Raw genomic sequence first — 25754 nt, forward strand, 5'->3', positions numbered from 1 at the left:
GGGAACTGTTGTAGGCCAGCTTGAAACTCCCCATAAGAGAGAGGCACAAGAGTCATCTACAGATGGATTATGAATATTAAATTTATTACAATAACAGTTTACAGTACAAGGCACATACTGATGACTTACACTCAGCTTGCAACACTTGTAACTTAACAGCCACATAAATTAATACAGATGCATCCATGTACAAGGTGGGGGGAATACCTGGTTCTGTACAGCTAAAGCTCCAGCCTAATTCTCTGCTTGAAAGGCAAATGCATTCCTAATTTACCAGTTTCAGTAAGTCCCTTTTCACCTTCCATTATAGAGGGTGGGATATACTAGTGTGGTAGATAAGCAGAAGGTGAGTTGAAGAATTTTGTTTGCCTCAGTTTGAATTGCAGTGCAGCCCGTTTGGTATCAAAACAACTATGTTTTGGACAAAAAGAGTGTTTTATGTATGGCTGCTTGTTGGGCTACCTGATAAATATTGGTTACTGCAAATGGTTTCAGGTGGATGTGTAAAAAGAAGAAAGGCAGATCAATGATAAATGAAATCAATTTCTCATTTTTTTCAACCACTCAGCTAAACAGAGATACTAAGAAAAATTAATTTATCATAAGAAGATTTTGAAAACCTCAAACCAGTATGCCATCTAAAACAAAATGAAGGGGAACTGAAGTACTTTGCAAAATCAGCTTTTTTAGAATGAAAACACAGATGTTTTTTATCTTTACATTATTCAGGAAAAGAAAAGCCTTTTCAGTCTACTTCTTTAGGGTTTCCTTACCCGCCCAGGATTATCCTGGTGAAAAGAGAATAAAGATGTAACATCACTAGTGATCCTCTGGACTGCCTTCTTCTGAAAATATTTTTTTCCTGTGACTACATGTCTGCTTTGCTTTTTCTATCTCTCTTCAAATATTTTTAAAAGCTTTCATCTCTCATGGTACAGCTGTAGTCACAGTGCATTATTCTGTTTTTTTCAACTGACAAAATTCAAGCTGAGAGAACTTGCCCAGTTTTACACTGTGACTGTAACAGGAATCTATATTAAGATCGGGGCTTTTTGGCTGAGTTTTAATTCACTAGAAAAAAACTGGCATTTCTTGGGCAGTTTCCCAGCATTCTGTGCTAAATCCACCCAGAGAATAAATGGCTGTTGTATGTTAGTGTCTTAATACAAACTAAAGATGCATTTTTTGCCTTTCCAAATGCTGTTATAAAGGAATAACATGTCAGTAGTATTGGACACTAAATGGCAGTGATTTCTGCAGTTCTTACCTTGCAAATTATTCCATTAGAATTAATGTTCCCAGTTTCAGTTTCTTTGCAATGGCTGAAAGAGAAACTTTGGCTTTGATGCAAATAATGTTCATATTCAATTCAACCATTTCTGCTATCCTGTCGCCTTTCTTAATAAAAGGTAGCAGAATGTCTGTTAAAAGAGACTTTTGCAAGCGGGCATACAAAAATGACTAAAAGTTGGAACTGTAAGAGTTTAAAATATTTATTTATTTATGAGCCTAGCATGGAACAGAGTATCAGTTCTGGCAAGAAATACATCTGTAAGATATATCTATTGAAAATTCCCATTTAGGAGGAAAGATACCTAGCATTAGTTGGACACCAGTCTAAAGAATGGAGAAGCTGGGTGGGGTTTTCTCCTTTATTTCCCACACTTGATACATAAGAGTACATCTTTCATTTTACATTGACATTTCATATGTAATTTTTCAATGAATGAACTCAGAAAAGTTTATTAAAAAAACAGTAATTTTTTGATTGACAACTTCAGATCTTAATGCATTTTTATTATTAAATGGATTCTCAACTTGTTTGTCTTTTCCTCACAATGAAGTCAGTTTTGGAAGTAGTTTTCAAATATTCTTGAGGAGTAAGCTTCAGAACTAGCTTGTATGAGTAACTATCCAGTAAGACAGATTTATTATGTTTTTCTGGTGGCAACGTGAGAACCTACTCCCTTTTTTAAAACGGTGCAGGAGACTTATGTTTGTAGTTTGGAAAGAACCTTCACTTCAGGTTATTTCCTCATTGGAAGCTGGGCTTGAGACCTAAAGGTAAGTGAAGTCAGCAGCTGAGGTGTAGGAGGCATTCCTCCACGAGGTATCTGCACACCTAAGCAGCAAAACAACAGAAGCAAGGGAAATGGTTTCAAAAGGCAATTGTACCCTCCCTGCTTTCCTCTACCCAGGTAAGTTCTTTGTACTGATGTAAACTCTCCAGTGGGTTTCTTAATGCTTGCTGCTCTGAATGTGTACGTAACATCGTTCCTTATAGCAGTATGTTGCCTAAGTAGACCATGAAATACAAAAGAGACTTATATGCTCTATTTTATTTTACTTTTCATAGACTGTTATAATCTATGTGGTAGAGTAAAAATACAATGTCTTTACATAAATGATGACTACTTAGGTTTATCTAAATTTCCACCTAACTGCAGCAAGACTGATGTCCTCCAGCTGACTTGGCGGCTGCAGCGACTCTAAAGGGCAGTTCCTGTTGGAAGGCGTATGTACATATCTAATAGGAAGAGATCAGTATGTGTATGGAAGTCAATTTGTGTATCAGTGCCTCAAAATTTAACACAAATAGTTCTGATCAGAACCTGTCCTGCTGAACTCTACTTAATGTCTTGTTAAAAAAATGATCTTTTTGTCTTTGGGATGAAAGCTAAATGTAATTCACATGGAGCTAGTAAATCCTCAGAGTAGGCTTGTGTAGTTTGTTAAACGTACTTTTGTCAGACAGTCAAAAGGGTTGTTCTAAGCTTTAGTTCTTTTCTAGGAAGCAATAGAAAAAAACACAGGCTCCAGCCAATTTTAGCTGTGGAATTGACTTAAAGAAAAGAAAAGCAGATCTTTGAGAGTCCACTTTTTGGCATCTGAACTCCAAATAATTCACTGTTGGTATATAGTTTCCTTGGGAATAAACATTAGGTCTGTCAGTGCAATGACTTCTGCGAATACCTAGCTTATTTATGAAAACATTAGAGTAAGTGCTAGCAACTTAAATACTTGTCAGGTAACCCATGATGTATTTTGCTTGATTGCGTCTCAAGGAAAGTGAAGCCTACGTTGCAAAAATGGATTTTGTAGAATGTATTAAACAAGAAACAATTAACAAACTGTTAAAATCTACGAAATGTGGGAAATGAAAAGGAGGATAACGTTACCAGATGTGTGTGCTAACTCGTGCGGAGTGCTACCTAGTGCTGCTCGGGATTGTTTCCTCTTATATCATGACTCCCCTACAGACCGAGGGTTTGCAGAATTTACTAATATATTTCAGTTTATAAAACCCTGTGTTACTTGAGTAATATATGGCTATCGGAAATACCTTTGTATTTTTCACTGTAGTTTAAGCAATTAGAACCTTAGAAGCGAATACAACATTGCCCAGTACGAACGATCACATTGAGGAAAATACAGGGGTACTGCCACACACGTGCGATTCTAAACCTAATCCCCCCCGCTGACACTCGTCCCACAGAGGCTTTGGCAATCACGCAGGCTTTCAGCCAGCCCCAGTGCCCACGCGTGGAGCAGTGGTATTCTCATGCACGCAGACGTCCTCGTGTTTCCAGAACGGATTGGTCCCAGTCGGTTCAGTCTGGTTAGAAGTGCTCGGCAGTTTTCATCGGATTGCTTGGATAAATGTGCTGGAGGCATCACGTTTCCAAATGCCCATTGTCAGTGACAGAGCCCCCACTGAAAGCTCCTCCAGTTGTTATCTCAGCTGGAAACGTAATTCTTTGGGTGGGGAAGAGTACGGGGAAAGTTAGGTTTTCTGCTCCACCTCTCCCCCAGAAGACAGGTGAGCTTAAACTGCATTCATGCGGATGTCTCCAATAGGAATTTCTGTAGCTGTTTCTGGAGTGATGCTCTTCAGAATACGCTGTTGGAAAGAAATCAGTATTAGAAGCTGATTCATTTTATAGGTAATAAATAACACTAGCACCATTTGAAAAGGGATTTGTAATAAAAACGTGACTCTGGTTTGAGTTACACCTCATCAGCTACAAGACAAGGATGTCTCAGGGTTATGTTATCCTAGCATTATGAAATCGTAAGGGGCTACAGAAGTGCACAGCATTATTTATTAATTATTTGTAACAGATGCAATTAAATCAGTTTGATAGCTGTCATGTTAATGGTTTAGGACTTTGATGTTTACGTGGGTACCCTGAGCTAGTTGAACATATTCTCTCTGAACTGGTATTTACATGAACTTACAAGAAATCCCCAAAATGTCATCACAGACCATCAAGGATTTATGGTGGAGAAATCTTACTAAGTGTGGGAGAGCAAAAGAAACTTGTTCTTGTAAGCTCACCCAGGGGAACTGGTGTTCCACTGGCTCAGGCACACAGACAGCGCTGTGTCATGTGTGATTTCTAGGGAATGCCTCCAGTTCACCAGTGCTTAAAAAAAAATTGATTTAATTTTGGGTTGGAACTAGATGATCTTAGAGGTCTCTTCCAACCCTGGCCATTCTATGATTAATAAATTGATATGAATACGTATCTCAACCCCCTCGGTGAGACCTGGGAGATTTGTAAATCCCTCAGAATGGACAAAAGACAATTAGCTGTCAGCAGGCTAGGAACAAAACAGCCGAGGGCATCAAATCCTAGAAAAAAAATAACGTATAATACTTATAGACATCACCTCCTTCCTAACAGTCAAATAGAAACAACAGAGCCTACTGGATACCTCCTTCAGTGTTCCTGGAGTGACGACCAGCCGATAAACCATGTAGATCGGGATGCAGATGACAGAAGAGGTTCCTATGCAATAACCCACCACTGTGGTCCAGTAGGGGTAATTATAATCAAAAAGCCGTAGCTCAGGAGGGTTGGACAGAAAGCTGCAAGTGACAAACTGAAAAAGAAACGAGAAAAGTATAAGCATGTATTTTGATAGCATGCACTGTTTCTTTAGGGAGCTCTCTGGCCCAGAATAGCAGTCAACTTAAGCCTAAATACTAGGACTTAAGAAGGATTAAATGTATATTGATCCTGAAAAAAAAAATCTCAGATGACATTAGTATCAATTAATAAAAAGCTTTTGGATATCCAAACTTTCCTTCAGGAAATTTAAAGGAGCTCAGGAGTTTTAGGATATAAGCCAACCAGCAACTACAATGACCTAGGTAAAAAGTGCCATATGGATTGCTTATTCCATAAATATGCGTGCTGGTGTTTCTTGCCTAAGAAGCATTAGGGAGAAAACTCAGGACCACACTAGTATATTTGAAGGAAAAGAAAAAGAGATTAGATGAACAAAACCAGATCAGTCGATACCAGTCTGTAGAATTTCATCTAGTTACCTACCCTTGTATTGAGCCCTACAGCTTGGTTTCTGCTCAAAAATCCCATGGGAAAGGCATCACGTGAATGTTAAGCCACCAGAAATGAAAACTGTGCTGTTTCCTTTAGCTACTTGCCTCGTATTTAACCATTATCAGTGTCAGTTCTGGTTTGCCTGAATTTAACCTCCAGCCCCTGTATTGTTTTCCTTATGCTGTTCTTTGTTGGGTTCAAGACCCTGCTCATGCTCTCTCAAATACCATTAAAGTACTTACATACAGTACTCACAGCAGCCTCCCATTTTCTCTGTGATAGGCTATACAGGTTCCAATTTTTTCTGTTACTTTTGTTCTACAACCTTAGCATATTTTCTGTGATATTCATCCGAATAATTGTTGTTCTTCAGTAGCTTTTGCAAATGCTAATCCTAGTTTGGATATGGTATTCTGCTGTCACCTGTATGAATGCTGTTAGATGGCTTTCCTGTGTGTAGTTTGTGAATCCAAAGATCACAGCAGCCCTGACATGTACAGATAGCTTGGAATTGAGATCTGAAATTCCAGCTCTGAACATGGTTTTTATTTGCTCATTCAATTAAATTCTACAAATATTGCAAGTGTCTACTCTGAAACAAGAGAGAAGAGAAGTAATCCCTACTGTAGCAATTAAACAACTACGTGGGAACAGGAAAAAAGTAATCTAGGACCCATTTTAATTATTCCAACTTCATTGTTCCTGGTGCTCTGCCCTCTTCCCTGCTTAAGATAGTTGAAGAATGATGCATTAAGATACGCTTCCTAACAGTTCATAACTCTTTCATATCCTCTGTGGTCATTTCCTTATTCTATAATCTGAGTGTGCTTTTTATTTTTATGTATAATCAAAATAAATGAGTGGATTTTTAAAGTTAAACAAACATTACAACTTCCGCAGATACCAGTGTGCCTACACCCATTTTATTTTTGTCATTTTCATCAGTGAGAACCGTTCTTAATGGGTTTAGGTCCCTAAGGAGGGATTTAGGGAGTAAATGACTTTTGTGTGATTCCGGGATTGCCTGTCCTGAGAGAGGTTGTACTGCTTCAGGCTTCCTACAAAACGTGCCTGTTTTTCAGTGCTGCTCTTAGGTCTTCCTCGTCCCGTGTGTTCCCAGGAGGAAAAAAATTGGATAGCCAAGTCTTACTCAGAATTTGATTCATCGTCTTCAGTGTGCACGTCCTTCATGACTGAGAACTTTCTTGTGAAACAACAAGTACTTTGTAGCTGAATACTACGTGAATAATATTTGGGAATGCCCTTGGAAGGATCTCTGACTTGGTTTTTCCAGATTATTATTAGAAGATAAGGATTCTGTCCTTAAAATTTCCATAGAAAACTAACATGCTGCCTTCTGGGCTTTCCTTAGTTTGGGTTAGTTTCCGCAGCGAGGACAAATAGCTCTGCCTAGTTACCACATCACCAAAGCTGTTTGCTTCTGTTTATTTTACTGTTTTGGGATCACAAAGAGGACAGTAGTGTAAAAATTATTTGTGGTGTAACACTTTTATTTACAGTCTTTTTTTTTCTCCTTTTTTTTTTCTGTGGGTAATAAAACGAAAATCTGTTAAACATGCATTGATCATTACAATAGTGTTTGGAATTCGTTCTGTAGGTCTTAAATCTAGTTCGGTGCTCATAAACTCCATCTTGACCTGCCCTGCTCCCACTAAGGCTGGTGACAATAAAAGACAGCACGAACTAATTTGGGATCAGGAAATGAACACTTGATGTTAAAATGTTATCGATAATCCTGCCAAGTCAAACATCGGGACAGTATTTCCAATTCTGAAATGTAGATTTAGAAAGGCTGCAATTAACTGCTGTAAATGTTATATGGAGTACTCTAAGTGTCCATCAGCAGTTACTGGGACAGTGTATTTACCTACCTTGGTTTTGCTCCGCAGACAGTATGTTTCCTCATCATTTTTATTTGCTGAGGCAAATATAAAACAACAAAACAAAGTAATATTTGTTCATGAGGGGGATGGAGAAGAATTATTCATAACCCAGTCTTGTTTACACAGCTCATCTCCAAAAATCCTTAAAATTGTGGTTTAGTAGCAAGACCTTGCAGCATTGTATCAGGTTTTTCACTAGTTGGGCATCTTTGATTTAACAAGAATTGTTTCTAAAGAACTTCACAAGCAAATCCTGTCAACTTCTAGAAGTCTAAGGAGCTGCATTGTACAATGATTATTTTCTTGTGCTGGATCCAAAAAAAAACAGTGTAAAGAAAACTCACCAAAAGGAAGATGGGGCTAATTGCTACCCAGCAAATTCGCCAGTACCAGCCTGGGGCAAAGCCAAGCATTTCCTTCACATCGTTGCAAAACTGGGTGATGCCTGTGGAGACAAGCAGGAGGAGTTGTGGCAGCAGAAACACATTTTTCCAAGTAGACGCATGCACAGCAAATCAATTCAGAACCCATCTTGAAATACTGTTTTGTTCCTGTAAGTCCTAACTACATTAAATCCTTAATTATTCGAGTGATATCTCGTACTGTTTTTAGATGTCAGGATGCATCTGTCAGAGAACAATCAGTAACAATTCTCACAGATTTGGTAACTAGAGAGTTTTTGGGAGGAAAAAAAGGCAAACTTTTCCCTGAGATGACAGTGATCTTGTCTGCAGACACAGGAAATGCCACTCCTCACGTGCTCAGGAGTGCTCGCCAGCATCGTTTTGCCCCACGGCAGCGGACGTACCGTAGAACCAGGCCACAGCAACTGCTTCCAGGAACACCACTGTCAGGACAGCGGGGCCGGTGGCATACTCTTCAAACAGCTTCACCACATATGCACCTCCCTGTGAAGGAGATCGCATTAGCAGTGAACCAGAGATCCAGTGACGGAAGTCCTGGAACACTATTTTTTTTTTATTATTGCCTTCATCTGGACCCAAATATTCGCAGATGTGTAAGTTCTGCTGCGCTGTGACCTGTGAAAACCCTGGCTGTGCTGCTGATCTGTTCTGGCTCCGCATGAACATCCTCCCCCAGTGCCGTGCAGAAGAGCTAAAAAGCTAAAAATCTGCTGGCTGTTCTACTTGGATTTTAATGCAAAAATGAGGTTTATTGGGGTGTGAGGGAGTGGCTTTTTGCATGCCCTCTGTGTCTTCTTCTTCCAACCTGAGTCATAGTTACAGAACAGGAAACATGCAGCGTGTTGCTTTGCTTTCCTTCCATTTGGGGTGCCTAGAATCAGATGAAGGAGGAGGACATTGCGTCCCAGAGAGGAACTACGCCTGCCTTTACTGTAAAATGCTTTAAACGAGAAGAGAGTTGTTAATGAGCAAGGGGAGTGAAGTGTGACAGGAAAGGCGAGTATTTTTTCCGTGTCCCTTATGATTGTTGCATTCATAATTCAAAATTTAGCTTATTGGGAAAATGAAATCCCACAAGAAATGAAGGGGCAATTAAGGTGTGACTGATGATGCTTTCCAGCTTGATTTGATGAGGAAGATCTGGGACATTCATTGGCAGAAATTCCTGGAGAGCAGTTCAGCAATAGTTACAGCAATCTCTAGCAGATACTTTTTCAATCATTTTTTAAAATGCAATATACTTTTCACACACTGGGTAAATGAAAGTAACAAGTCCCATTATTTTTAAACATGGAGGTTTGGACAGTGAGAAGTAAGCCACGTATGCAATGTGGGAGCATCTCTGCTTGCTGATTTAGCAGTTGGGGCAGCAGCTGCGTCATTTGTGACTTGTGGCATGTTAGGGTTTTGCTGAATTGCAATGCGATTGTTTCACAGCACGTTTCCTAGTGGGAGATACTGTTTATGTTCATTACAAATACAGGTTTCTAATGCGTAAAGAAAACAGGCGAGAGATTTAATCTGACTTCCTCAATCTGTGTTAAAAAAAATACTCTCTCTCCAAGACGTCATCTGCAGAAAGTTGCCAGTAAGGAAAGCTGAGGAGCGGGTAAAATACTTACAAATGTCAGGGTTGCTAATGAGCCCAAAAAGCAAATAATGATCAGGCCGAGGACAAACAATTCCCTGCGTTTGCTCCAGACATGAGGGAATTCATCCAGTACTCCTGTAATCACTCCTTCTAGTCCCGCAAACTGAAACATCAATGAAAAACAGAGGACAGTTTTACCAGGAAAAGGAGTTTTAGATGATTGAAACACTTCTGTGTTTTCTTCTGCCTGTAGAGTTGGTTATAACTGCTGTTCAAACAGACTTTCTTCAGAATTTTTTAACTCTGTAGGGCAGGGATTTAGTCATCAGTAAGAAGTGCCTATCACCCAGAGTAAGCACTGTAGCACTTAAAAGCACTTATTACAAGTAATAAGCTACTGATAAGAATGCAACCAAGACTGTGCACTCAACCGAGTTCAGCCTTCCTGGAAGGAGCTGATTCACAATCTCTAAAAACAGGCTTACATAGGAAATTGTTAGAACATCTTTTTTGCAGTGCTATTGAGAAGGCTTTCACTAGCTTCCACCTTTTAAAGCCAATTAGTGTGGAAAAAAAATAACAGAATTTACTAATTGATTTATAAGTTTACGAGTACAGAAGAGAAGGAGGCTGTGTTCAACCAGGAGTTTATGAATCCAGTGCTTCAGCCGTGTTCCCAGGTCTCTTACTATTTATCACAGTGACTTTGACAAAGCATTTAATTTTATTTTGGCCTCAGTTTCTCCAAAATCGAATTTGGAGGAAGAGCTGCTGTCTCACAGAAGGTGCGTGGAGGTGCTGGTCTTGCTTTAGAGCCCTTTGGTGACAGCACCATGGTCGTAATTCTGCTTCTTCTGGTGTTTGCTGGGGTAAGGCCATCATACACCCAATGCCACTCATCCACCACTTCAGATCTGCTCCCTGAGGTCTCGTCTACTCACCGTGCTGTCTAATCCCAGCGTGAGTAACATCAGGAAAAATATGATGGCAAAGAAAGTTGAAGCAGGCATGTTTGCAATGGCCTCGGCGTAGGTAATGAAGAGCAGACTGGGTCCTGTGGTAGGAATTAGAGGTAATTGTTAGCACGGTGCAACGAAATCTCTTAGAAGTTGGAGAGATCTGTACAAAAAGTTAGCCTACCAGTGTCTTTGGCAACTTCTGATACGTCTTCATTCCTCATCTCAGCCATGTAGCCCAGCACAGTGAAAATGACAAATCCAGACACAAAACTAGTCAAGCAGTTCACGGTACTGGTAACCAGAGCATCTCTGCAACAGAAGACCTAACTCATATCAGGGAATTGGCGTCTGATGGGAAGGGTAGGTTGCTACCAGATGGGGTGATCTGAACAGAGTCCTACAGAAACTAGGGGAATGCGATGCAAAGAACTAGCAGGGCATTTTGGCAAACAAGCAAACAACAACTGAGCTACTTCTCATTGCTTTTCCTAAGGAAGAACTTCAAGCAGGTTATAACATTAGGCTGGCACAGGATTAAATGCTGGATTTATGCTTACAGAAATACTGGAATTTTAAAAGGATTGGAGTTACTACAAAAATATTAAAGAATGGAGGAAGAATTTATTTAATGGTATAGATAACAGTTTTTAAGAAAACAAGGAAACAACTAAAAATTGCCATCCAGCTCCAGATTTTAAAGTCGTATCCATACTGACTGACTAGAGTAATTGTAATCTGATGGTTTGTCAGTGGCCTGTGCCATTTTCTTTTGGCACATTTCTACACCTAAGCTTCCTTGCTCTACTTGATAGAGATTCTCTCTTTTGGGGTAGGCAAACAGAGAGAAAACTGTTTTAGATTGCAGAATCTTTGAATAAGAATTTTTGTTCTGTTAACAGCACTGTCTGATTTATGTGTATATAGGTTTGGCAATGCAGTGTCTTTCACCATCACTGTGTTTCTTTTTCATTAATACAAGCAATGATATATATATATTAATTTTACATGCAGAATAAGTTAGAACTCACTGGTAGCAGTTGTTGTGGAACTTGTTGTAGCTGGCATAAGCCAATAGGACCCCAAAACCTGGACCAAGGGAGAAAAAAATCTGAGCTGCTGCATCCACCCAAACCTGAAAAATAGTCAAGTCAAGAAAAAATGACGTGAAACAGACTGAGTTTGGCAGATTCACAGTATCACTTAGCCATACAAAATGATGTTTTGCTACTCTGACTATATGCTAGTCCTGGCCTAACGAACATTTTGTTAAAAGAGTATGTTGGAATAAGAATTGTTTTTTAAATTTGAGACAGGTACTAACATCCACTATAGTTTTCGTGCCTTTGCTATGCTTGTGTTCATTGGTGATGTAATTAGGATTTATTTCAAGGAATTTACCATGGATAAAATGTTACTGTATTTCTTTGTACACTTTTTAAAATACTAATTTCTAACAGTATCTTAGATTAATTCACAGTGATTTGCCTGTGATTAGATTAATGTAGCTTTTGCAGTCCATGATTTCATGGTGGGCTTGGCCCACCTTTCTTCCTCCAAGCTCTGGGTGCTGTGGAACAGTCCCGTGTTTGGCTGTGCGTCCTCTGGGCTAAGCAGTAGATGATCACTGCCTGTATTTTTTCTCAATGCATTAAAATACGTGTGACCGTGTGGGTGCAGTCCTAGTTCGAAGGACTCAGTACAGCTTTGTTGTAGCCATGACAGATGCAAGTGTGATGATCTTGTTATGAAAAGCCTGTTGTACTTGAAAAATGGCCACAGCCTTGGCGAGTAGTGTTCCTAAAGTACCAATATCAGCTCTCTTTCTGAAGGTGAAAGCCCACATTCGTCTCTCCTCTTTTGATTGAAGCCTGGAGTTCATTACAACTCATTTCTAATACTCTTCCATCGCGTGAGGCCATCCCGTATCAGCCACAGACAGAACTCTGTCATCGTCCAGCACACACAGATTGCGATCTGCTGTCCTCACTTCAGATACATCCAATACAATATCAATGCCCTTTATTGCTTTTTCAGAAGATGTGGTCCGTTATTGGAGATGCTTCTTTATCAGAGACTGGTGTCTTTTCATTTCCTTTTCATTCAAAACTCTCCGTATCAGCTGGGCAGTGGCAGACTTGCAAACATTGGAATTTTTTATCTTTGTATTTGTAGTATTTATTGCTTTGGGGGTTTTCCCTCACCCTCCCCACTAGAGACTTTGATAAGCAGCGAAGCGAGCACAGCCTTGAGCCTGATGGACTGCTTGTCATCCCCAGAGCTCAAAACTAAATCAGATACTGGAAGGAGTTTTTGTGGCTAGCTCAGTACTGTCCTCATTCCCCCTTTCTTTTCAAACTTTGGGTGCGTATGCAGGCCTAACTGACCTCTTCCTTCTCCAGAGCACTCGCACATACCCACTGATCACTGAGTCGTGTGTTAGCTGGCAGTGGAGACTCTGCTTGGGCTTTTCTGCCAGAGACTGTCACCGGCTGGAGATCTTAAGTTTCAGCTCTGGTAACTACATTTAAATACAGGTAACTGGAGCCACTGCTGGGGGGGGGGGGGGGGGAAGTCTGCCTGAGTGTGCAGTGATCCCCTCACAGGAAGAAAACCTGCAGCTAATCCAGATGTTAGGGTTTAGTGAAATGAGTTTTCTCATTGTGACTGCCATAGGTAAAGGAGTGTGTAGCAGGGATCAGTGGCTTCTTGCTCGATGCCAGGCTGCTCACCATTCCCTAATAGCTTGAGCTAAACTGACGGTGGACTTAAGTAGCTAAATAGAACCAGAAAACCTGTCTAATCTTACAAACACAACAAAAAGCCGTTATATAATTATGGAAAGAATGGCATGACTGTTTAAACAAGAGCATGAAGTCAGGCTTTTGAGTCCAAGCTAAGACGTGTGTGTAATTGTGCCCAATGCTGGGAGTAGACACTGAAGTTTATACATGCTGATATCCATGTTGAGTGGCTGAAAGTGAATCCCTGCCCTTCTATAATGCTTTTACCTCAGTGGCCAGGAGTTTCTGCCAGTCAGGTTTCAGGTAGTAGAGGACACCTCTCCAGGCACCGGGCAGAGTTGCACCTCTGACTAGCAGGATGAAGAGGATGATGTACGGGAAGGTGGCAGTCACCCACACCACCTGCGAGGGGAACACGAAGGTAGCGTTTGCCGTGGGTAGAAAATTAACAGATGATAAGAAGTTAAACAATTGATAACTCTTAGCATTTATAGCATCTTCATGTGAACTTCTCAAAAGTTCTGTGAATGGGCAGTTGGCACATGAACAGCCACGCTTTCTCTGGGCAGGGTTGCTCTTGTCCACAGAAGGGTGGCATAAGGTATTGTTGTGGTGTATTACTTGGGTGACAGTCGCAGTCACTGCGGTAAGAGCTTCCCGAATACACGAGGCCATAACCCTTGCCGTGAAGGCAGTCTGGGATAATTCTCTGCCGTGTTAATTGGCTCCTTTAGAACTGCTGCTAGGCTATACGGTACCAAGTGATTTGTCTTGCTTTTGCATTCACCTTGCCAGATGTTTTGACCCCTTTCCAGATGCTGAAGTATACAATGGTGAAGATTAACAATAAACAGAGAGTCAATTGCCAGCTAATGCCCCCCAGGTCATCCAGCCCATTGGACCTATGCACCTGTAGAACTTGGCGGCTGAAAGAGGAAAGAAAAACAGAGTGTAGATATTTTTGTAACAAATACTTATGGTCAGTATGCTTTGAGCAGTCCCATACTGTGATCTGAGCATTACAAGTAGTCCTGAGGCCTTGATAAGGCCTTCAGAGTCATATCATTTTGGATTTTTTTAATTACAAGCTTGATATTTGTGGTACATCAGTGATGATAAATGATAAGCGTTGACAGCTGATAAAGGCCAGAAAATTGCGAACGTCTGATCTAAAATACAGAGCACCCTCCCACACACCCGAAGCATACATACCCCTACAAGTATTTGATTATTTGAATACTTTAGAAAAGAATACTCTTGCTAAACACCCCTGCTCCCCCTCCAAAGAAAACCTTGCTACATGTTCCACCATTCTGTCTGATATCACTGTCCTCACTTACATGCACTTACGTATAAAATTCTTCTGCAGGAGAGATGGAGTACATGGTCCAGCTGACGTTGTCCTTGCTGAAGTAGTTTGTGCAGTTGCCCGTGTTCCAGGCATTTGTGCAGCTGGTCCACGGCAGCTCCGCCGTGAAGGAGGACACGAGGTAGTAAAAGGCCCACGCCATAATGGTGTTGTAGTAGGAGGCCACGTAAAGATCGATTATACAGATGGCAAAGCCAATTCCTAGTAAGGTAGGAAATAATTCCAGGAAGTGAGTGAGTTTTGGGCCGCGGAAAAGAAGGAATTGTTTATTCACATCAACTACAGTTAGTGATTGCCTAAGGCAGTTCTGCAGGAGGCACACATGCCCTGTCCTGTGTCTACCACACTGGAATTTCTTGTGGCTTTGGAAACACTCAGGCTCTGATTCCAAAAAAGCATTCGTAGTCAAGACAAAATACGCTTAAATAGTTTGTTTCATCTGCTCTTAAAATGTGGAATTTAGAAACTGCCAGCTTGTACTCCCAGTGGGGAAAAAAAAAAAAAAAAAAGACCAGAGCTCTAGCAAGAGTAACAAGCATGTAGAGTAGGTCTTTCTATTCTAAAAGACTGCAAACAGGGACTCGTTTCCTTGTATCTTTGAAATAGAAGTAGTGGATCTTTCTTCTTTCTTGTTTTTAATTTTGGGTTCAGTAATATTATAATTACTTGAGTAACTAATTTTTTGCTTGTTTTGTTTGTTTTTTTCAAGCTTAGGTCAGAGAAAATGGACTGGCCTCTCTGTAGTCAATCGGAGAGTTGCACATCGCGTGTATATGAGAGCACACACACATCTACAGATGTACATAAAGTCTTAGGAAAGCTTTCTTTGTAAAGCCAAAATCTTGTGTAGATCTAGCCTTTTGCTTTATGTGATTTTCATATTTTTTCAGAAATGTCATCTTTATAGAAAAATCAGGTACTTGGAAAGTTCCTGATAATTTTCCATTTCCCTTCATTACCTTTGAAAATGGGACATATTTTTCTCCAGATTGAGATGCACCCATTCCTGTGGTACTGTCCTAACGCTAGTTCCATGTAGAAGAGAGGAATACCTCCAAAGATGGCCATGATTGTGTACGGAATGAGGAATGCTCCTGCAAGAAAGCAGTTAAGAAAGATGGTTACAGTTCTTCGTAGGACTTCTCCACCACCAGTCCCAACACTCCATAAATAGAGTTCTTTCTATCTCTCAGGGACAATCCATATTCCCTCCCTAGCCAGTGTGCCACGCTGAATTATCCTGGGATTTCTCAGCAGGGCAACTACCCAGCAGCATGAAAGAAGCAGCACTCAGGCCAGGCTTCTCACATTTCTGTATAGGTGGCATTCACAAAGACCCTACTGCCTCTGCAATGGGTACAATTGTGGGATAGAGGCAAAAATGATTAACTTCAGTAGAATGCCTTTGTACGTCAGGGAGGCAAAAGTCTTTCCTGTCCTAGCTTTCCTTGATTGGATTTGTGTTTTGGGTGAAATGTCAGTGAGTCTGTCCTAGCGTTCCTGGTGAGTGTTTTGACACGTTGGTTTATCTGGCTGTAGACAGCCCTTGGGCAGGGCTTGAGCATCTTCTCCTGCAAGGTTGTTTTGCACCTACCCAGCTTTCAGTTTATAGCTGTACTGATTATTTGTATCTTATCCTATCACACTGCTTAGGTTTTTCAGTCTGCTTCAGAAGTATTTTTCCCTTACCCATTTGTCATGGATGGTATTAAAATGAGCCACTAAACTCACTCATTTCTAAGCAAGGAAGCTGGGTGTTAAAAACAACATACAGAACCGGTCACTGACCTCCTCCGTTTTGATAGCAGATGTAAGGAAATCTCCACACGTTTCCCAGATCCACTGCATACCCGATGACAGAGAGCAGAAAGTCAATTTTTTTGCTCCAGGTCTCTCTGTCTTCCAGCTCCATCAGCTGCTGCTGGCCCTCGGCTCCGCAGGTGGTGGAGGTGGTGGTTGTGGTGGTGGTCGTGGCTGCGGGGGCAGTGCACTGGGCATCTTCCACCCCTCCCATCCCGTTGCAAGGACCAGAGCTCTGAACCCCTGAATAGCCATTTTTGATCGGAGCTGCCTCCTCCTTATCTCCCTGGCTGGGATGGACTTTGTTCCCATCCTCCACTAGCCGCAGGGCAGATTTAGGGTTCCTGATCAGAAGTCCGTTCTCTCTGCAGTCTTCTCCTTCATTGCAGCCTGAGACATCTTTCGTGGAAGCCAGCAGCTGAGTCTCATTGCTCGTTGCCTTTTTTTCCATTTTTCCAAGATTCGTCCTGCTCAGTTGCAGAGGGACAGCAGCACGGCCGCGTGGCTTCTTTTCCCACGCTTTTGTTTCCACTGTATTCCCAATGCTCCTACAACTCCCCCTCCATCTTTAAATCCATCAGACTGAAGGCACGAACACCATCTAAGAAATGAAAAATAGTTTAAAAAAAATCTGTTACTGGGCTTACTGATGCCAGTAGTTTCATGTTACCAGCACTTGTAACACTTTCTGTGATTAAAATACTTTTGGAAATAATTCACCACCACAGCACGCAGTGTGATATTTAGCAGATAATCCCTTCAGGATGTACCAGCAAAACTCAACTGTGTACGGAGAAAGGAAAGAAGCAATCATCCTACAGCTGCAGGTGGTGTACCTGGCTTATAAAAGATCCAGCAGACCTGTTATATCCAGCAGATTTGCTGGATTTTATGCATTGTGGGGCAACTCACAGGTGGTCACAGTCCTGCTGTCTTCTGGTACCGCGTTGTCCCTCCGAGCACTGGTTTCACACCCCGGGAGGTTGTGGGACTCCCAGTTTGCAAACATCAGGGCGGAGCGTAGTATTTGGCTTGTGTTTGCCTTCTCATAATTTCATACTGTGATTTCTACCATTAATTTCTAGATTCATCCAGTATTAAGAGAGCAGAATTAATTAAACAAATACTTAGATAACAATGGATATACAAGTTAACGTTTTATTACCATATTTCTTTAGAAATCCCACTGTGTCTGCCACGTTTAGAAGCAGATCTGAAAGGCTTAAATGAAAGTTTAGAAAAGTATTTAAATGCCAGTGCTTTTGCATCAACTAACTTTTAACATTCAGTCAGTTCTAATAACAAGGAAAAAGATCAGGAGTCTTCAGTTCGATTGTTTTGAGTCAGTAACAACTAGCATCGGAGTTTCCTTTTAAACACTAAAACTTGTCCCCCATTTTGTTTAACTCCTTGGAGAAATAAAGGCATCTCTCACTCTCTTTGGCTCTGCTCACGCCGTGGTTCCAGCCCTGGGAAGGGCACTTGGTGCTGCTCCTAAGGGACTGTGCTGCCAGCAAAAACCCTGCACTGAGCAACTCCCTGGCTTTACATGAGGAATTCAGGGGAAACGAGCCATTCAGAAATAGAATAAAGCAATTAATTTTTCCTGGAGAATATAAAAATAACAGCAAAAGGACTGATTCCTCGTGTCTTGTTCTGTTTTCTCCTCGTTTGTTAGGTAGTGTGAATGCCCAGCTGCCCTTACTCAATGAAATGTCAGAATAGGAGCAGATCCTTGGTGCTGCACTGACCTTGCTCTATGGCTAGGAAAGTGTCGAACAATCCGTGATACCCCCACATACTAAATTATGATAATTACAACTCATTTTCCCTTTTCAAAGCATTTTGTACCACAGTAGCTACCAGTGCAACATCCTGAGCGCAAGGATAAGCATTATTTCACTTCCAACTGCTGGAAAAACTAGAGCAGCAAGGGTATATTATTGCTCATTGCTAGAGGTTGCTCATTGCCGGAGCTATTAAAACTCACATCTTTTGCCAGCGTTCAGTCTTGTAAAAAGACAGTTTGCTAAGCCTCCTCCTAAACAAGCAAGCAGAAGGAAAGTTATCGAGTTGCAGGGGATGTTCTTGAGCAAGAAGTTCCTCGAAGGTATTTTTGTAACTTCCAGAAGCCTCTCGTTTGTTCCTGCTTACTTTCTGTGCTCACCCTGATAATATTCTTCTCATCACACAGCAAGCAGTGCATATCAATGCATAATTCCTACAATTGCAGCACTTTGCTACTATTAGTTAATCATCCACAAAGACCGAAACATCTTCAGGGTTCCAGAGAAAAATACTATGGCAAAGAAGAGTAATTTCTGTTTTACCTGCAAGACTATAAAACCTGAGTGTCTTTGGAGTCCGAAACCTTCCACATGTCCCAAAAGAGCTTGTGCAGATGAAAACAGCTCTACTGCCACCGGTAGCAACATGAAAATCCTAGGAAAAGCCACGGCCAATCCTTCTCTCCATCGTGGATAGAGCATGTTAAGTGTAAGACTTAAGCGTAATATGGAAAAGTAACCTGAACCCTTCTGGACTTTATACCTCTTACTCATAAGTGGGAAAGCAGTAAAGGATGTTGATTTAACTTCATTATCTTGTGAGACTGAATTTTCCACACCTGAGAATTAAGCATTTAGTGTATTTATAAAACATTTTGCTTCCGCACATAGACACTTCTTGGCACATTCCTCCCAAGGAAAGATTGTTGAAGATATCGTTGGTTTCCTGGATCTGTGACAAGGTCCTTACCCAAATCTAAGCTCCGTTTGCAGACCACAGAAAAGGAATATCACATCACTTTACATAAGTAGGTAGAATTTTCAGTAGTTTGAGCCTCAAATATGCATAAGACTTGTGAACTTTGAGGGGCTTTAGCTGGAATTTCAACTATTTCTTTCTGAAAGTGAATTACAGCTCATCAGCTACCATGGGAAATCTCCGGAGTGAGACTCCAGAGCTATGCAGTCATGTTCACAGAAGGAGAGTTGGCACATGAAAACAGACCCATAAGATTTCATTATCCAGTTAAAAAAAAATAATCAGGAGAATATACTTTTTTTTTTTTTCCTCTTGGTATAATTCAAGAAAGAAATGTCTGAAGGAATTGCAACTGCTACAAACAGTGGCAACAGTGGCCGAAATAGAGCTCTTGGAGTTGAGAAATACTCTAGGATTATTAGGGACAATCACCGGGAGAAAATCACGCTATTAGTGAAGGATTTTGCCCAGCCCAGCCTCCGCTTAATTACATGTGCCCATCTCCCTGCAGGACCCAGTGATACACGCCTTTAGCAAATGATGTAAGGAATGGCAATTTAGTACAGATTTTTGATCTGAGCTGTTGCAAAGGTTGCTCTTAGATAAATTCATCTTGGCTTCTTATCACCAACCTACTTAGTTAAAGATAAAAAGAAAAAAGGGAAAAAAAAAAAGAAAAAGGAAAGAAAGCTGTGCCTTTTTTGTTTTGTAAGTGTGACTTTGCTCTTTTTGGCTTTACCTTTTTTCTTTTTCTTTTTTTTTTTTGGTGTGACCTTGCTCTTTTGGAGACGCTTCATGCCTGAGTCTTTCCTCCCTCTGGTGCCTCTGGTGTCCTGTGGGCAGCTGTCCCCTGTGCTGCCAGCTGTGCTGCCCCCTCCTTGTGCCAGGAGAGCCAGGAGCGAGCCACAGCTCTGCCCTGGGCTCCCAGCTCTGCCTCGCCTGTTGGGAGCACTGGGATGGAGAACCCAAGCCGTGTGCTTCTTGGGGCTTGTATTAAATACACGATAATTTTTGGTTACTCCTACACAGAGCTGAATTTCAGCCAGCTCTGTAGCTGTACAAACCCAACTCCTTTGCCTCTACCAGAGCAGTCCTAGAGGAGCATCCTTGGCCTGGGGTCCGGTTCCTTTCCGAGCAGGGAGCCTCAGAGTTGGTTTCTCATTGCCTTGTTTTATTTCTGGAGGCATGCAGTGACCTCTCGTGGCAATGTGGGAATCCCTTTCCTTTAATGCGCTGCCATGCGATAAATCTACAGCATAAATCTTCCCAGCACTTTAACACAAAATGATTTTCCTTTCCTCTGTATTTTTAAAGGAGAAAATTGAAATTTAAAGATTGATATGGGACTAAAACAATCAGGCTGAGGTGCAGCAAATACCAGATGCTCCAAGGGAGGCAAACCTTGGTGTCACCTGGTGAACACGTCGGTGGCAGGCAGCACCAGGCTTCTTCAGGCTGACTCTGCACCGCTGCAGAAATCGTTACTGGCCTCCCAGTGATCAAATACATTGTGATTTGCAAACGTATATTTGCATACATTTCACTTTGAACAAATTATTTTCCTTTTTAATGTGCTAATTATTTAAGGCAGGGCTTGCCGGAGTACCAGCCACCGCCTGGGTTGCAGCTGCACTCCCATGGTGAAACTCCCCCTTTTGCCACCAGTGCCAGCGCTCCAGCTGCACTGTTTCTGGCCAGTTTCATGCTAGCACCTGCAAAAAATTAAATGACTTGGAACCCTACGACAAAACGTTAATCTATGCTGTTGGCAAACAGCGTTGAACGTTGAGATGATTTCTGCTAACTTGACCTACATCTCACTGCCATCACCCAGCACTGATGAGCATTGTGATCATGTAACTGCTGCAGTTACACCCTGCCATGAAGTCACAGGTCACACAGGCAGTTGCACACAGAAGGAAAGAGCCCAAGGAAACCTTTTGTCTAGAAAATCATACAAGTGGTTTGTGTGATGAGAGAGAAGTCAGGTATCCCTCCAGAAAAAGGCTGTCTTGTTTGTCACCGGCCCTACTCTGCCTTTTTGCGTGGGGAGGTTTGTGACTGGGATGGCAGAAACTGTAGAAAATTGATCCTTTGAAAAATTATAGAAATTGATCCTTTTCCTGTGCTCTTGGGGGTCAGGGAGTGCCTGTTCTGCTGCCTGTGTGGCGTGAAAGGGTATAGAGACTCCATATCGATCCTGATTTTCCACAGGCTGGGAGTAACCCTTTAATCAAAATTATTACAGGATAGCTTAAATGCTTCTGTAGTCTAGGGAGCTGCTAGAAAAGAAAAAAAAGTAAGGAAAAAAAATATATTGGCCATTTAAATCTTGAAACTAGACTGCACTACATAGCAACGAATTTTACCTGGATTGTCATTGATGAGTCACATTTAGAGTTCATAACTCAAAAAAATAATGACTTATGCTTTTGAATGCATTCACCTGTACTTATTTCATCAAAAATAAAGGAGTACCAAGATCATCCTTTTCTGTTAACTTGTTTCCATGAGGTGAGCTGATAGGAAGTGTGACAGATTGTGTTTTGGGTTTCAAAAACTGATCTTCATTAATACATAACAAGATGATGCATAGGTGTTATGTGCAAAGCAGACCTAAACCCACGTGTAAAGAACAACAACCGAGAAATGATCTCTTCAGGTGCTTCTTTTTTCTTTTTTTTTGCTTCCTTCTCTAGTCTGTTTTAAAAGAATCAAAACCGATTTGGGATAACGAATGATCAAAACACACTGAAATTAATGGGTCTAGTGAATTTTTTCCATACATCGCAGGTCTGATCCCAGTGATCTGAAATGGAACTGGTCTGTGCGCTTCTGCACATCACTCTAATGTGTATTTTAGAAGAAATTTACAGCATGGAGGGAGCAAACTGGGCCTGTATATGAATATTTGCACTCCTCCAAGGGCTGGCTCCCATTCCCATTAAAGGAAAGTAGAACTGTACTCGACCAGCAGTCCCCCTGAGACAATGACCCTTCTGGGGAATAAAAGGCTGCTTAGGCAGGAGCAGCCCAAGGAGTGAGCTCTCCAGTTAACTCGTGTGTGCCCAGATAAGGCTTTGTATAGGTAAGATGTGAAAATAGTTCTGGAAACTATCGTACTGGGGGAATATCAACTTGTACTGTGAGGCTTAGAGCATCAGCTGCCCGTGTTTCGGGCTGAAATTCAAGAGTCAGCAGAAAAGGGAGATTTTACCTGGAGGAAAGCGTGGAGAAGAGAGGTGCGGTGTAGGAGTGGGAATGCTGCCAAGCTGAGGACAGTTATTTAAAGAGCAGAGAGGGGAGGAAAATGCATTTTATTGGCTTGAGAGTGTCCACATGGAGTGCAAGGAAACAGATAAGCTTGGAGGGAATGATATTCCTTTTGTAGTCTTCCTCGAATTATTTATATCGGCTTGGAGGAAGGGCTGTAAAACAGCAAATGTCACCAAAGGAACAGGGCACTGCTCTGTGATATAACTGCACAGGGACATTAATCTGCACAGTGCTTCAAGTAAAAGACCTGTTTGCACACTCAGAAGTCACAGACCAGCTGCACATATGTGCTGGCATACACACACTTAGCGTTGGAATGGTTTTGTGTGAAGAAAGCAAAGAAATGGTCCCCAGATGATGTTTCACTGAAGGACACTTGCTCCTGGCTGTCTCCAAGACACAGCCCCTTTCTTCAGGCTCCCAGCTCTACCTAAGTACTTGGTGAAACACTTATCCCATGGATGGCTCCCTTATGTCATATCACTTCTCTAAGCCACGAATTGCCAGCTCAACAGAGCTGCAGGAACTCAGTTTTGGAAAAGAGTTAAAATGTGAGCATGAGATGGGACCCTGGGTTCAGAGCGAATGTTTCTTTCAGCTTCTAACGCTGTTTCTAATGAAACCTCAGCAGTTTATAGTTCCTTGGACGGAAACAGGAAAGAACCTAAATGCACTGCACATTTCCATGTGTGGGAATAGCTTAGGGTTTTTATTAAATTTCCAGTTTGGAGTCAGTTTTTGTTAATTTGTAGAATCATTTGAAATTCACCACCCTGTTCGGTTACCAAACAGTCCCACAGCGGTCTCTTGCCAAGTTCCTGAAGTACTCTCCAGGACAATTATGATCAATTCACTCATCAAAAGCACAGAAGATGACGCCTAGCTGCATGAGAGCCTTCCTGTTAAAATGCCTGACAGCCTGCAGCCCACATTTAAAAAATGTCACAAACCTCCAGAGCACCCAGAGGCATTAAATGCACTGTCCTTTCCTTCCCAGGCTCTCTTGACACAACAAAAAGTGACTATTTATATGTTCGGTTGCATTGCATTCCTCACTTCAACTTCTGTCTGACTTGGACTGACCCAGCAAGCCAGTTTCAGCAGTAAACATGATTGACTGTACGTATATTTATGTACAGATTTACTACTTACAATAAACCTGTCCCATTGAGCTAGATAATTTACTGTGCTGGCACAGTTTACCTATTAAAATACAATTTAATTTGGTTAATAAAGTTTACCATTTTAAAGTAAATGTTTTGCAATGATTTTTTTTTTTCTTCAGGTTCTGGTGCTTTTCTTCATTTTCCATTATAGCTCATTTTAATTTTGGTAAACTTTATATAAACCCTGCTTTAATAATGCAATTATGCGGACTGCCAAGACTCTGATATTTCAGACTGTCACAACATGTTCAGCTACAGCCATTTGACTCCCAACATTCATAATTGCTGGACAAGTGCCTGAACGAGGCAGAGAAAGGCATATAACAGCTGAAAAGCAAACAAAAGCATAAAAAATATAAAGTAATAAAAAAAAAAGACAAAGGAAACTTTCACCAAAAATTAATACATCATTGTGTTGTTTTTGTTTCCCAAAGCTTTGTTAGATGTACTTTTTCCCCAGTGTTTTCGAAATCATTCTAAGACCTTAAAAGTTAAGTTAAAATGAAGCAATTAATACATTTATAGGATTGAAAGTGTCATCAGCATTTCAGGCTTTACAGCCAAAGTTGAAAGAGGCAAGGAGAAGTTAAGGAACCTCTGGTGTCTGCTTGCTTCGGAAGGCAGGTTCAGCCTTCCAGGAGTCCCTCTGAATTTCACAAAGTACTTTAGGCAGCTGCATGTGGAAAAAACAAAATCATAAAGTCTTTCATTACCTGTCTTTCGGCCGGGTTGCAAGTGCTTTCCCTGGAGTTATCCAAGCTGGAGGAACCTTCACCCACATTTACTGCAGCGGCTGGGGAACGCAGCCTGTGGGCAACTCAGCATCTTGGGGAGGTTTTTGTACACCAGTCCCCCTCACATGGTCTGATTTCCAGATAATCTGCTGCCAAAGAGCTCTTTAAGAATTTTTGCGTCACTTTAGTCAAATAAACTTTATGTTTCACCAGGGCTGCAGCTCAGTTTTTCTCCTAGAGGTGGGTGGCTACATTTGTGCCTTCCGATCGCTTCAAAAGAACAGGATCCAATGAAGGCAGAGGGAGAGTGAGGGAGGCTGTTCTGGTAAGGGCCAGCTTTGCTGCCTGTTATTACAGCTATAAATAACAGGACGGTGATGATGAAGGGGCTGACAAATGGGACTGAAGTTTTGAGGGAGTCAGTAAATTACAAGTTTGCAGGTGGCTCTGCAGATTGTGTACCAATAGGGATATTAGCACAGCAAAGGGGCTTGGAAAGAGTAATGTTATTTCTGAGCACTTACATTTTTTTTTAAATGAAGAAATAAGTTTAGTTTTGTTTTGAAACGTTAAGCACAAATTCTTTAAAAAGTGTTTTCCTACTTCAGTAAAATCAACAAGTACTTTCCTTTCTTCCTACTGCTCCTCAGCATATCTCACCTCTGCCACAAGCTTTTTCACCTGCTTCTTTCACCCAGGAGTTCTTCATTCCGAAACTTCACAATTTGTTTATAAAAAGCCACGAATAGCAGGTCAGTGAAATACTGCCGTACTTTAGGTGGCAGATTTGAAAAAGAAAGTAGAAAAACAGAATGGGAACAAGTGAGAGTAGCTGATTGTTAGCTCTGTTTTTCAGAGATGTGTTCCAGACATTTAAGTGGATAATATATATATATATATATTGAAAATGAAAATCCTAGGGTTATAATTAGCGTATTCTTTTTTTTTTTTCCTTCTGTTCCCTTAATGATAGCAGCAATCAGCCAGCAGCGTGCCATTTGCACCATCTCAAGGATAGCTCAGGTACTGCAATTGCAAACAGATGTGTATCGAAAGTGATTTTTACTTTCCCATTAATTCTTGTGGCAGTACCTTAAAAACGTTTTAACAATTAAGTTTTTTCCCCTTAAATAGTAGTAGAGACCTATTGTTTTTTGGTGAAAATAGCAACATTTAAATTTGTCTTCTCGCTGTACTCCCCTCTTGCACTCCCCTTTCCAAAATAAACAGCTTTGGTCGTGTTAATCTCTGCTTAGCTGCAGACAGGAAAAAAAACTCCAGCAGGTTAGTGTTCTGGCATACTGTAATCGTTCACGGTCTGAAGAGGACAAACACCCCCTAAACCTTTCTTGAGATCAGAGCGCGGTATTTCAATGTGTGTCTCCATCTGGGGATGAGTCCCTGTGGTTTGGGCAGGAGGTTCTGGGAGGTGGGAGGACGGACGGCAGGAGGAATCTGCGCCTTCCTTTGCACACAGGGGTGATTTCCAGTTCACCACTGCTGGGAAACTGGAATGGATCCCTTATCCTACCCCCTTATGTGAAATAAAAGCTCTGCGTCTGCTTTGTTTCTCTCTGCTCTTTGTAAAATTCTGTCTTTTTTAAAGTCTTAGCATCACGACCTTTGTATGATGTTATTCTCTATCTCAGGCTCTGCTTAGACTAGGTTCTTTGAC

The 25754-nt window shown here is 41.3% G+C and overlaps 1 protein-coding gene across 1 annotated transcript; it reads right to left on the reverse strand.

Annotated features, from left to right (window-relative positions):
- Window positions 1-99: 99 nt before the first annotated feature.
- Window positions 100-24386, reverse strand: SLC6A4 (solute carrier family 6 member 4). Its single transcript, XM_082776168.1, has 14 exons — window positions 24059-24386; window positions 16126-16738; window positions 15297-15431; window positions 14319-14538; window positions 13756-13894; window positions 13236-13370; window positions 11256-11359; window positions 10409-10536; window positions 10210-10322; window positions 9300-9431; window positions 8061-8160; window positions 7597-7697; window positions 4720-4887; window positions 100-3901 (listed from the first exon to the last, which is right to left on the reverse strand). Exons 2-14 carry the CDS (start codon window positions 16586-16588, stop codon window positions 3827-3829), a joined length of 2013 nt encoding a protein of 670 aa, XP_082632294.1. The 5' UTR covers window positions 16589-16738; window positions 24059-24386; the 3' UTR covers window positions 100-3826.
- Between the last annotated feature and the right edge of the window lie 1368 nt (window positions 24387-25754).

This window comes from Aythya marila, assembly GCF_965140915.1.
Source record: "Aythya marila genome assembly, chromosome: 20".
In the NCBI taxonomy this organism is placed as follows: Eukaryota; Metazoa; Chordata; class Aves; order Anseriformes; family Anatidae; genus Aythya; species Aythya marila.

What these genes read in the sequence shown, in the direction of transcription:
- SLC6A4 (XM_082776168.1), bottom strand. Translation starts at nt 16,588, where the DNA reads ATGGAAAAAAAGGCAACGAGCAATGAGACTCAGCTGCTGGCTTCCACG. An exon ending in CGCTGGGATTAGACAGCACG is followed by an intron (nt 9,432 to 10,209) that starts GTGAGTAGACGA and finishes TTGATGTTTCAG; the next exon opens with TTTGCGGGACTAGAAGGAGT. An exon ending in CTCCAGGAACACTGAAGGAG is followed by an intron (nt 3,902 to 4,719) that starts GTATCCAGTAGG and finishes TCTTTCCAACAG; the next exon opens with CGTATTCTGAAGAGCATCAC.